Source organism: Artemia franciscana, chromosome 15 (genome assembly GCF_032884065.1).
Source record: "Artemia franciscana chromosome 15, ASM3288406v1, whole genome shotgun sequence".
Lineage (NCBI taxonomy): Eukaryota > Metazoa > Arthropoda > Branchiopoda > Anostraca > Artemiidae > Artemia > Artemia franciscana.
In genome coordinates this window covers 34,846,167-34,859,948 of record NC_088877.1, presented here as the reverse complement: position 1 = coordinate 34,859,948, position 13,782 = coordinate 34,846,167, and the positions used below count along the sequence as shown (strand labels likewise).

At 35.0% G+C, this 13,782-nt stretch overlaps 1 protein-coding gene across 1 annotated transcript in view; it reads right to left on the bottom strand.

The window, feature by feature from the left end:
- The window catches only part of LOC136036403 (prominin-1-A-like), a 106,113-nt gene that overhangs the window by 69,457 nt on the left and 22,874 nt on the right, over positions 1-13,782 (bottom strand). Inside the window, exons 3-5 of the mRNA XM_065718610.1 lie at positions 10,826-11,034; positions 8,604-8,791; positions 1,607-1,702 (exon numbers count right to left, since the gene is read on the bottom strand). Of these exons, the coding sequence (XP_065574682.1) occupies positions 1,607-1,702; positions 8,604-8,791; positions 10,826-11,034 (493 nt within the window). The remainder of the gene's footprint in view (positions 1-1,606; positions 1,703-8,603; positions 8,792-10,825; positions 11,035-13,782) is intronic.

The window sequence follows — 13,782 nt, the reverse complement described above, 5'->3', positions numbered from 1 at the left end:
TTTCAAAATTAAAGATTTTTTTGCGTGGCGTCACATTTTCATTAGTGTGACCAAGCTGAACCATGTAAAAATAAGCAAACCTAGTTCCATAAATTTGACAACGATTGTCTTCCGTGAATACTGAAAAATTAACAATTTGTTAATTTCCAACGGCAACCGAATCTTTAAACTAAAGATACAGCTTTTTGATCTGTTTGGTGCCACAATTTTGGTGCCACCAACAACCAGACGCTACATTTCATGAGATGGTTTCCTTTGAAAATTGAATTTCTGATTGTTCTTGATTCTTAAAACATACATAATTGTACAAGTATCCGCTTGATCAGTTCAACCAATCATATTTCATTTTTACTCTTTTGGTATTTTATTCACTTTTGCAGATACTCCTGCTTTTTCTGAAGTGGCATTATTCGTCACGGTGGTATTTCTTTTTTCATAAAGTAAGTTTTAGATATGATTTCTCTGAGAGCACAAACTAGTTTCTTTGCAGGGCAATATCACATCATATATGTTAATGTATTGATTTGCCTGAGCACGGAAATTAGCACAAATAGTGATCCCATCAGTACCTTCATTCTCCATCGAATAATATCACACCATCTGCATTATTTTTTTATATCCCTATGTGCTAAGGTCGCCAGTCTGTGTGTTTAAATTTTAGATACCCTTAAATTTCCTGACTATTGAAATTAGCAAACTGCTGCACAAACTATAGATCGGAAGAGGCCCAACCCGGGTACCAAAGAGCTAAAATTTTATTTTACTATCGAAACTAGTTTTTTTTTTCTATTCAAATTAGGTAATTTGGTTGGCTAAAAAACCCCTTTTTTATGCACAATTCTGATCATTAATAATAGTAATATGTCACAAGTTTTTTACCCACTAAAGACAAAATTGTAGAGGAGAGGAGAAAAGCAGGATATGAACAATGCAACAAAAGGCAAACCAAATAAAAATTTAAAGCTTTTTTTGCTCTCGTGTGAAATGTAAATCTTGTAACATGAGGTTGACATGTTGATTCATTGTTTCTTTCATACTTAATTATGGACATCGTGCAGGGTACTCGCTTAGGCATGAAAGACTGGACAGACTTTTAGAATTAAAAACCATTTTCAAGCAAAGATCATCAGAGTAATAACAGAAGAAGCTTTCTGATTGGCAGATTTATGCCAAGGTACTTAGTCGCACCTTTTTGCAGTTAAAACCCAATCAAACACGATCTGCCTCTGCAAAACGTGTAGCTAGTGACATGTCTAAATATAGATGTCTAGCCAGATATAGATGCAGACACAACTTAACCTGAGGCATTTTGGAAAGTTAAAGGCACTGGCTAAAATTGGGAGGAATTAAAACAGAAGCTCTCCAAACGTAGACGTGTAGCCAGTGACATGCCTAAGTATAGATGTGTAGCCAGATATAGATACAGACATAACTTAACCTGAAGCACTTTGGAAAGTTAAAGGCACTGGCTAAAATTAGGAGCAATTAAAACAGAAGCTCTCCAAACGTAGACGTGTAGCCAGTGACATGCCTAAGTATAGATGCGTAGCCAGATATAGATACAACATAAATTGAAGTAATTCAAATTAACATAGCTGGTCTTTACCTAGTTTGAGATCTCTTAGCTGTTTTAATGTTGATTCGAAGTTTGTCTCCAGTGCTAGCTCGTTCTGAATCGGCTTGCCAAGGATCGTTCTCACTCCTGGAATGAAAAATAATATAAATATATAAATTCTTGCTGTTTAAGTGAGGCATTTGTTATGTTCGATTTTTTTTATTAATGCTAATATGCGAATTTATTTAAGCAAAATGTCATAGCTCGTGGAGTTCTCGCGAACTGTTATCCATATTATTTTACCACAATATGTACATCTTATAAAACCAAGTACAAATTCCCAAGCACGTCCTGGGATTTAATCTTGATATCATTTAAGCCATGTTAGTATTAATGTAATCTATAGCTTATTTACCGCTATGAGCCATATTTCAGATTAATACAAAATCGGCTGGGTTTTTTTAATAAACTCCATCAAAAATTGTGCTTTTTTTTAATGAATAAGTGCTCTTTCATTTAATCAATCTAAGCTCAAATTGGCCACGCATTACTTGCTTACTTGGCTACCGGACAGTCAAAACAAATTGTAAGCTCTACACAGGCTACTTATAGATATTTTTTTTGAAACAATTCCAGCATTTCGATTTCATCAAACAGTTCACGGTAACAAACCGTAAGTAAGGAGCGACTCGGCTCAATAGTAACCGAAATCCTAAAAAACAGAATTTTGATACCAATAGGATATCAATCACTTCGTAGTAACGAACTGTAGTAAGGAGCGACCCGGCTCAATAGTAACCGAAACTCTAAAAAATTGAATTTTGATACCAATAGTTACATCAAAATAATCCTAGAATACTAGATGTAGCAATAGTTACATCTAGGCCTCCTCCCATGTGCTCATTTTTCCCCAAAGTCACCGGATCAAAATTCTGAGATAGCCGTTTCTCCCCCGCAGTCCCCGTGGGAGGGGCTGCAAGTTACAAACTTTGACCTGTGTTTACATATAGCAATGGTTACTTGGAAATGTACAGACATTTTCAGGGGGATTTTTTTTTGTTTGGGGGTGGACACGTTGGGGGAACTTCCCATCGAGGAATTTCTCATGGGGATGAGACTTTCAATGAAGGGGGAGCAAGATTTTCTAGCATTATTTAAAAAAAACAATGAAAAATAAATATGAAAATTTTTTTCTACTGAAAGTGAGGAGCAGCATTAAAACTTAAAACGAACAGAAGTTATTACACATATTATGGCTTTACCTCCTCGTAATACCTCGCTCTTTACTCTAAAGCATTTTTAGTAATTTCAACGATTTATTCTACGGCCTGTGTGATTGAGGGGTCATTCTTAAGGAATTGGGACAAAATTTAAGCTTTAGCGTAAAGAGCGAGGTATCGACGAGGGCTGAGCCCCCTAACATACGCAATAAAAACATACGAATATAGAAGTTCGCTACGTAAATTAATTCGTAAGTTATGTATATTTTTTACTTATGAAAACGTTTGTAAAAAAATTAAAAATTCTAGTTGCCTTTTTAAGTAAACAAAAAATAGGAGGGCAACTAGGCCTCCTCCCTTGCTCCTTTTTTCTCAAAATCTTCCAATTCAAACTATGAAAAAGCTGTTTAGCCAAAAAAACATTAATATGCAAATTTCGTTTTAATTATTTATGTGCGGAGAGCCAAGATCAAAACAAGCATTAATTCAAAAACCTCCAGAAATTAAACAAAAAAAATTAATGAAAGTAAGGAGCGACATTAAAACTTAAAACGAACAGAAATTACTCCGTATATGAAAGGGGCTTATCCTCCTCAATGCCCCACTCTTTACGCTAATGCTTTTCACTGTTTTGAAAAGTAGAGTTAAGAGAAAGAGTCGAACTTTAGTCTAAAGAGTGGGGCTTTGAGGAGGAAAAGCCCCTTTCATATACGGAGTAATTTTTGTTCGTTTTAAGTTTCAGGGTCTCTCCTTCCTTTCATTGAAAAAAAACTTGTTTTTGTTTTGTTTAATGCATTAAAAGAATTGAATTTTTACGCTGATTTGAAATATATAAATTTCATTAACTTTAATTTTAACTGTCAAAGGTTACGAGCCTCAGAAAAATTACGCTTTTTTCGAAAAAAGGGGGAAACGCTCCTTAAAAGGCATAGAATCCTAATAAAATTACACCATCAGATTCAGCATATTAGAAAACCCTACTATAGAGGTTTTAGGCTCCTATCCGCAAAAATGGGGAATTTTGTATTTTTGACAGAAGAAAGATCATGGATGCGTGTTGATTTCTTTTAATGTTTTTGTTTTTCCCCCAGGGGTATTCGTAACGACGGAGTGATCCCATAATATCGGAGGAGGGCTCAGTCAAATGGAAATTAAAATTTTTACTGCCTATTTTAAATAACCAAAAAAATTGGAAGGAAACTAGATCCGTCCCGCGTTTCTTTTTTCTCAAAATCGTCCGATCGAAATGTTGAGATAACCAATTTGTTCAGCATTGTTGAAATACCAAATAACTATGCCTTTTGAGAAAGCATGACCCCCAAAAGCCCATGGAGAAAGGTCTAAAAGTTACAAAACTTGTCCATTATTTACGTATAGTATTTATTATTGGGAAGTATGCATACATTTTGCAGGTGGGCAGGGCAAATTTTCTGCTGGTGGGATTTTCCACGGGGACGATTTTCCATGGGGAGGAAAGTTTCCAGGGAGTGAATTTGTCGAGGGAAATTATGCACCGGAGGACTTTGCCAGAATTCCTATATAAAATTATCTTTATGTTTCTTGCTTTCTCTTTTCCGTCTCAATTTTCGGAGTGAGGATGTTAAGGCTAATTGCCTGGGTAAATTTCCCATAGGGATTGACTTTTCTAGAGGATATATCTGCGGGGAAGGAGGATTTCTCCTTGAAGGTGGGGCCAAAGTTCCAGGAATAGTTTCAGAAACGATCAGAAAAAAAAACAAGTTTTTTCAACTGAAAGCAAGGAGCAACAGTAAATCTGAAAACGAACAATAATTATTACATATATGAAGGAGATTGCCTCCTCCTCAACACATAGCTATTTACGGTAAAATTTTTATTTTGTCCCAATTCCTTTTTGAACAATAATAACCTTTTTTCATGAGTACTAAAGGCTTTAGTGTAAGTAGCGAAGTGTTGAGGAGTAGGCAACTCCCTTGATATACGTAATAATTTCTGTTCGTTTTAAGTTATAATGTTGTTCCTTAATTTCAACTGAAAAAAAAACATTTTTTTTATTCAATCAATTTCAAGAACAAGCTGAGACATCATTTAACTGTATTTGGGTGGTTAGTGGGAAAAAATTAAATAGCTTTTGTCAGATAGATGCAAGATAAAAACAATCTTTTCTATATAAACAATCGATAATAAGATAAAACAAATATAACATAAAACAATAAGATAAAAATAACCGATTCTTTTTCTCTTTTCATTCATTCTTTTTTTCTCTTAACACTAGTCAAATCCACAAAAAAAATGAGAGAGTTGATGTTTACTGATCCTAAAATCAGTTTTTCATTTTTATTTAGTAAAATTGAGAATCTGCTTCTTGACAAGTCTGAACAGATCTAAATAGGTCTCAGGAAGGCATTTTTAGGTCCAAATTTTTCTACCCTTAATAAAATCACTGAGTAATATTGGATATGCTGTTCTGGATAAAAACATGAATGCATTTAGGTTTCACACATAACTCAGATTCCGTTCAATTCAGCTCCGCTCAACTTAACCCTCTACCATTGTTCAACTCTATCCCCATTGAACCCTACAGCTTTTAATTCTACCCCATTTACCCTAATTAACTCAACCCCTATCAACTATACCCTCGGGTAATTCAACTCTCATTTGATTTAACTGTATTAAAATCAACCCAATCTAAATAGCTCTTGGGAAGACATTTTTTGGTCCAAATTTTCCTCTAACCCTCAATAAAATTACTGAGTAATATTGGAAATGCTATGTTATATGAAAAAAAACAAGAATTGATTTAGGTTCTACGAATAACTCAGCCACCATTAAACTCAATCAAGCTCAATATAACTCATTCAACTCAATCATTGTTCAACTCAACCCCCATTGAACCCAGCCCAATTTAATTCCACCCTCGTTTAACCTATTGAACTCAACCCTAGTCAACTATAACTTCGTGCAATTCAACAGTCATGCAACTTAACTGCATTTAAATCAATCCTACGCAAGTCAAGGCTCATTTTGCTCCATCCGGTTTAACTCAAGCTCCATTTGATTAGATTCTAATTCAGTTCAATTCACGTTTGATTAATAAAAAGAAAAAACATTTTTTTTTTGAATTGCATGGAATCAGTGTCATTAGAGCTTAAAACGAACAGAAATTATTCCATATATGAAATGGGTTGTCCCCTCTTCACTCTTAACGCTAAAGTTTGACTCTTTGTCACAGTTCTACTTTTTAAATAAAAAAAAATGTTAGCGTAAAGAACAAGGCGTTGAGGGGGGGACAACCCCTTTCATATATGGAATAATTTCTGTTCGTTTTAAGTTTTAATGTCGCTCCTTACTTGCAGTCAAAAAACTTGTTTTTTTATTTAATTTCTGAACTTTTTTGAATTAATGCATGTTTTGATTTTGGCTCATCGCACATGAATAATTAAAACGAACTTTGAATGTTATTTTTTTGGCTACATGGCTTTCACATAATTTTGATCGGACGATTTGATAAAAAAAAGAGGTGAGGGAGGAGGCCTAGTAGCCCTCTCAGTTTTGGTTACTTAAAACTGAAACTAGAACTTTTATTTTTTTAAGAACGTTTTTATTAGTAATAAATATACGTAACTTACGAATTATCTTACGTAACAAACTTCTATATTTGTATATTTTTATTACATATATTAGGGGGCTCACTCCCTCGTCAATACCTCGTTCTCTACACTAAAGCTTGAATTGCATCCCAAATCCTTAAGAATGGTCTCTGAATCACAAAGGCCGTAGAATAAATAGTTCAAATTACTAGAAATACTTTAGCGTAAAGAGCAAGGTATTGTGGAGGAGACGAACCCCCTTATATACGTAATATTTTCTGTTTGTTTTAAGTTTTAATGTTGCTCCTTACTTCCAGTTGAAAAAACTTTTTTTCATTTATTTTCTCATTTTTTTTATAATGCTAGAAAATCCTGCGCCCCATTCATGGAAATTCTCTTCCCTTCATCATAAATTCCTCCATGAAAAGATTTTACCACGTAGCCCTCCCCCCGAGCCAACCCCAACCCAACGCGAAGAAGCCCCCCTTAAAACGTCTGTACACTTCCCAATAACCATTGCTATATGTAAACAATGGTCAAAGTTTGTAACTTGCAACCCTTCCCCCGGGGACTGTGGGGAATTGAGTCGTACCCTAAGAAATAGCTTTTAAGTTTTAGAACTATTCTGAACAAACTGGCTATCTCTAAGTTTTAATCCGGCGACTTTGGGAAAAAGTGAGCGTGGGAGGGGGCCTAAGTGTCCTCCAATTTTTACGGTCACTTAAAAAGAGAACTAGAACTTTTAATTTCCGTTAGAATGAGCCCCTCTCACCACATTCTAGGATCACTGTGTCGATACGATCACCCCTGGGTAAAAAATAAAGCAAACACGCATCCGTGTTCTGTCTTCTGGCAAAAATTACAAATTCCACATTTTTGTAGACATTAGCTTTAAACTGCTACAGTAGGGTTTTCTGATACGCTGAATCTGATGGTGTGACTTTCATTAAGATTCTATGACTTTTGGGGGATGTTATATTCTATTTTCTAAAATCAGGCAAATTTTCTCAGGCTCGTAACTTTTGATGGTTAAGACTAAACTCGATGAAACTTATATATTTAAAATCAGCATTCAATGGTAATTCTTTTGATGTATTGGTATCAAAATTCCGTTTTTTAGAGTTTTGGTTACTATTGACCCGGGTCGCTCCTTACTACAATTCGTTACCACAAACTGTTTGATTCAACATTATTTCAAATTAGCCAGTGAATAAGTTTGAGTTTGACCTAACATTAGTTAACTGGAGCTGAATAAGGCTGATTTGAATAAGGGTTGACTAAAGTGGGTTGAATTACATGGGCTTCGATCTAAATAGGGGCTTAGTTAAAATTGAATTGAATTCTATGGAAGTTGGATTGAATAAGGCTTAAGACGATGAAAGGGGAATTGATGCGGTTGAGTTGAATCAGGGTTGAGTTAAACACAGGCTGAGTAAGATAAGGGTTGATTTAAGTGGTGTTTGTGTTGTACGAGGGTTGTAATTAAGCCAGGGTTGAGTGAAATGGGAGTTGGTTTGAACGAGGGTTTACTAAAGCCAGTGGCGGTGAACACGGTTGAGTTAAAAGAAGGTTCACTTTCATGGATTCAGAGCTGATAATAAGGCCTCGGAAGATTCTCATTCTTATTCCCACCCTTTCTCTGCTTGTGAGGTTTGAAAGGCAAAATTACAGCTTTAAACTTAGGGGTTGCTCTACACTTCCCTTGCTTCTTCTATAGACTACAGGAGTTTATTGTACTTTTTCCACCTTTTGAAATTTGCAAACCTTTTTTTTCAACCTACTTACTATAGGCAACTAAAGTCACCATAATGATCTAATATTGCGAAGTGACTGATCTGAAAGTCATCTGACTGATCTGAAAGTCACTAGCTGATGGAAATGAAAATTTATTACAAACTGCTGCATCCTCTTTTAGAGCTCACTTCACGACTTGGTGGAGGTGCATGTCAAAATATTTACTTGATTTCCACCTTCATATTTTGCTACTGACTTACAAAATACTCATTTTTCACCTATTTAAATTTTCTCTTTTCATTTTCTATTTCCTTTCTTGTTTTCATACACCAATAATTTGTATTTAAAGAGGCTTAACCTGGATTCAAGATAAACGACTTTCGTTTTATCGTCATTGACGATAACAGGACCTACCATTAAAGAACATAATTTTCTCTGTTCTCACTTTTCAAAAAAAAAATACACTTCGTTTTGTTTTCCAAAGTTAGATAAAATTATATTATAATAAAAAAGATAAAACAATACCATTTAAATCCTGAAAAACTCTTTGAATCATCGAATCAACGGCAGATTCAGTTGTTCTTCTCAATTGAAAATCTGTGTTGCGGACAAATGCGTTGCCATCTGATAGGCTTGTTAATATCACTCTTTCAACGTTCTGGACAGCTCTTTGCAACTGAGCATTTGTTATGAATGCCAGAATAATAGGAATGCTGGAAATATATCAGAAAGCAGGGTAAATTATCCGTTTCCTAAAAACTTTCTTTAAAAATTTGAAGATAAGTAGTTTAACTATAGTTAAGCTCCCAGAGACTTTCAAGAATTGAATTTTTCTTAGTTTCTCTGAGCATTTATTTACCTAGTTCTGCTGTCTCATTTAAAAAACCATAAAACAATTTTCCCCGGAAATGGGTTTTTGTCCTGATTGTCAAGACTTGACAAGAAAAATTTTAATAGATTTGACAAGAAAAATCTTGTATTCGTGCCGTGTTTTCTCCGCGAGCCGGCGTTTACCTCCCGCCCCCGGAATATTCTTCTCCATGGATAATTGCCCCCTATTTTAACTTAGGATAATTTTAGGACTTTCATTAGAAAGGAAATTGAAATTTCTACTCTCCTGTTTAAGTCAGAAGTAACCATATTGCATTACCTATAGTAAAGGTAAAAACCCATAAGAGTTCAGTATATTATTATGAGTTCATTCATTTTTTCCAGAGATACTTCATGTGGAATGGTGGTCAAATAAGCTTTGGAGGGGGCCCAGTCAATTGGAAATCGAAAGTTCCAGTGCCCTTTCTAAGATTTATCCTGCTTTTCGACGGATTGCCTCCGAATGAGTTGTTACTGACTACAGGGTCCGAAAGAAATTCTTATTCAAATTTAACTTGTATTTCAGGGGTTGTTTCAAAAAAGTCTTCAGATAAATACAGAATTAGTTCTAAGTGAGACACGATGGGAGGGCGGATATAGAAAGTGATATAGAATCCTTAGGGCCGTATCCAGGACATTCACTTAGGAGAGGGGTCGGAGGAGGGGAGCGTCGGAACACGCATGGCCACCTGAAGCAGAATCTAAGTCTGAAGGAGAGGAGCTAGAATTACAAAAAAAAATCCTGTTTAAGAGAGTCTTAAAGGCTGTTTGGGTAGCATTTCTCAGGTTCAAATGGGGAAAACAAATGACTAATATCATTTTACTCCCGAATGATGTAAATTTGATCTTTTTGAAATTTAATCTACTATAACTCTCTATCTTGAGGCTCAAATTTCTCAGGTTCAAATGGGAAAAACAAATGACTAATATGTTTTTACTCCCGAATGATGTAAATTTGATCTTTTTGTTTTTTTATTCATTTTTGTTTACAAAATGGATGTCTGAAATTGGACACTGTCCAATTGCTGAGGTACTACCCTAGGTACAAGATAACCAAAGTGATAAACCAGACAGTTATTATGCCCAGGGAGCATTATGCCCAAATTTAATCTACTATAACTCTCTATCTTGTGGTTCAAATTTCTCAGGTTCAAATGGGGAAAACAAATGACTAATATGATTTTGCTCCCGAATGATGTAAATTTGATATTTTTGTTTTTTTATTCATTTTTGTTTACAAAATGGATGTCTGAAATAAGACACTGTCCAATTGCTGAGGTACTACCCTAGGTACAAGATAACCGAAGTGATAAACCAGACAGTTAATTAAATTGAAGAAACTTTAGATGAAGGATCATTACATTTTTTTTAAGGCCAGGTGAGTCAGAATCATTAAGAAACTGTAAGTTATGCTTCAAAAGAAGTGCTCAATCTGCCTTCAACAGGGCAACTCTAAAACACCAATTTTACCTTGTATTTCCTACGGAGTAGGCTATCTTATTTTACCTTGTTGTACCAGTTTTAACTTATTTTACCAATTCCAGTTATTTTTATTTTACGGTAATTTTATAACACTAGTATATGGTAACATAAACGTGGCCTGGGCCTTAAAAAAATACCAATTTAAAACAACGAAGTGAAACTCTTAGAGAATCTGGGTTTGGTTGGAGAGAATAGACCTTAGATGGCCATGAAATGGATACTGCTTTTAGGTCCTTGGTACTTTAAGCTGAGGGGTCCAGAAGTCTTTTTTCGTTAATTTGTGACAGTCTCAAGAGAGTTGAAAAGGCAAATTTAGGAACCGATCATAACTTAACCCCACACAAAAGAAAAAAGACAAACACACAAAAATAAATAAGAAAAAGTATAGACCGTACGTGGAAACGAATAGAAAGATGCCCAGAATAGTCTCCCAGCTGGTTCGAGCAAATGAAAAACAACATTTTGACATTCTTTTTCCTTTCTTGTCATCAGCTTTTCCTCCAATGCTGCAGCAAAATACAATAGCAAATACTAGTGGAACAAACAGAGAAAATGAAACAGCTATCACTGCCAAAGCGATCAATCCAGGCTGAGTCTCAAGGCACTAAAAAAATAACAAGTGATAATAACAGTTATAAAAAAAATACTTAAAAGGATATTAAGAATTCAAGTTTGGTCGAAGTTTTTTTGCACAAAAAAAATCAGGATATAAAGAAAGAAAGAACTCTTTTCAAGTTCTCAAGTTCTTTGCTTTCATTGATTATTAAATAAGCACAAATTAATGCATAATAATTTCTATTTATTGGCATATGCAAACTATTTATTGTAATGGACTGTAAGTATAGATTAAATAGAACTAAAATGTAGCCTGATAAAATTATGTGAGAATAATTCTGTTTATAGATAAGAATCTGCCAGTTTCCGTGGACACATTCCACATGGTAGCATATTTCTTTTTGAGGCAAAATGAAAATGAACAAAAATTCTGGAAACAAATTTTTCTTTATAAACAACTTGGAAGCATAAGATGAAAATAAATTACATTATAAATATCCAGTTGTAATTAGTCACCTCAATCCTCAGTTCTTTTTCAACTATTTTTAACTTGCATTTTTTTAACCTAATGAATAACGACAAAATAACTGGTCAGTATTTGGAACTACTTACCTTAAAATATCAAATTGACAGTTCTGTTATTTTCTGTCTTACTAAAAACCTTATAAATTGATCATACGGGCACGAAATTAGTACGAGGGGAGGTTCAGAAAGCCTAGTTATGAAATTTCATCCTCAGAAAAAGTGTTAAAAAAGAGATTAGACATATGAGCAGTATCCCCTCAATTAGTTTAAGGTGCCAAGCATCCCGTCGAATCCGGATCCCAACACTTTTCTTAGAAACTTCTTCAAGACGCAGGTGTTATCAGTTTTCTAAGAGATGCAGGTGCTTGTTAGGTAATAGGAGATAATTTCTAAGAGAAGCAGGTGCTTTCTGCGTAATAGGAGTTGTTTTGTAAGAGATAGAGGTTCTCCTTAAGTAATAAAGAATGTTTTCTAAGAGATGTAGGTGATAATTACTTGAAAAACCTATGAGGGCTAGGAAAAACCCTTCAGGGCCTCCTCGAGTAAGGACATGACCAAAATTGATTATAACCCAATATTTTCATGCTTCACATACACACAAAGACTTTTGCTGTCTGCAAACAAAGGATTCTCCGCCATTCTAGAGGCAGAACCGTTATACAGTCTAGACGACTTTTGATTTTCTTGGAACAAAAGGCAAGTTATTCTACTAGCAGCATAAGCAAAGGGTGTACTGCTATTTCTAGGAACAGAAGTGTCAAGTGGTCCACTATTCTTCTAGTGTGACCGAGTTATTTTCTATTGTCCCCGGAGGAGGGGACGGTACAAAACCGGGTACCAGAATGTAAATTTCATCATTCTTGTATTAGGTTTTGAAGATACAATTTGATTAAAAATAATGGATATATCTCAAAGATACCAACAGGTGAGTCTCTATGTATATACCTCTTCCCCCACCACAAAATAGGGAGCACTATGCCCAAATTTAATCTACTATAACTCTCTATCATGAATTAAAAGCAAAAACCCCACCCCCTTCCTCATAAAAAGGTTTTTCCGAGATTAAATAATCTAATTTTCGCGTAAAATTACATTTATTCTAAATTTGCTATTTCAGGGTGCCATTTGCTATTCTAGCAGAAGGTTAAATTTACATCCATTATTTATTTCCGTTAGACAATAATCACCATCGGCAACCTCTTTACGCTAACTGTTAATGACTGTTTACAGCACGATGTAACCTGGCTTAAACATTTCCATATATATTGGGATTAAACCTTAATTATAGTATGCTGTCAGATGTAGGCGGTGCATAGAGGCTGTGCAGTCATTTTGAAGCCATATTTTTCGATTAGGCACGACTTATTAAACTCGAATTTAAAAAAGAAGTGCTATAATGGAACTGAGAAAACTAGAAATTTGTTCTTGCTTCCTCTATTTATTGAAATCTCTTCTATTACATCTAAACATTGTTATAAAAAACTTTTGTTACTCAAGAAAGAAATACGTGTGAAGACTGTTTTTCATGTATTATATTATAGACAGAATTAAAACGCAAGGAAAATATATCTGCGATGTTTGGTAATTTAATTTTTTACGTTAAAAATCCCATGTATGGCTTACCCCCTAACTAAGGTTGAGGAAGTGCCTTTAATCCCTATTAAAGTTTAAATTCCACTCACTAACCCTGGGTAAATCATTTGCTAATGCCTGCCCCACCATAGTCCCATATCGTGTGGAATTTGTCAAGGTGGGCGGGGAGCAATGGGGTAATTTCTGAAGGCTGAATTCCATGCTTCGTAAATGGTCACATATTTCCATGTATTTTGACCACATATGACTATTTCATCAAAACTAATTTACATAAATGATCAAATAAGATGCATCTTTTTTTTTCTTCATGAAAAGCTAAAATTTAATTTATATTTCTGGAAAATTCTGATTTTCCCCCAGTTAGAGGGCGAGGACGGGAGCTAATCCAAGCATGCCTAGCTCCCAAGATAAAGCCAAATTACAGCTTGAGAATGCTAACCCTTCAGCTCCCAATCCCAGTGCCAGTGAAATTACGGGGGCTTCAAAACTTGTGCCCCGTTCTGAAGGCGAAAAAGGACTTGCCGGGCTTTATGCCTCCTCCCAGACCCATGGTAATGAATTTACTGCTCCTTCTATGCCAATATGAAGACGGAACTGCCGATGATAATGTAGGCAAAATTTTTTGATCTTTACTGTCGGCAAAAATCTTATAGTTTTTCAACATTTTGCATATTCTTTT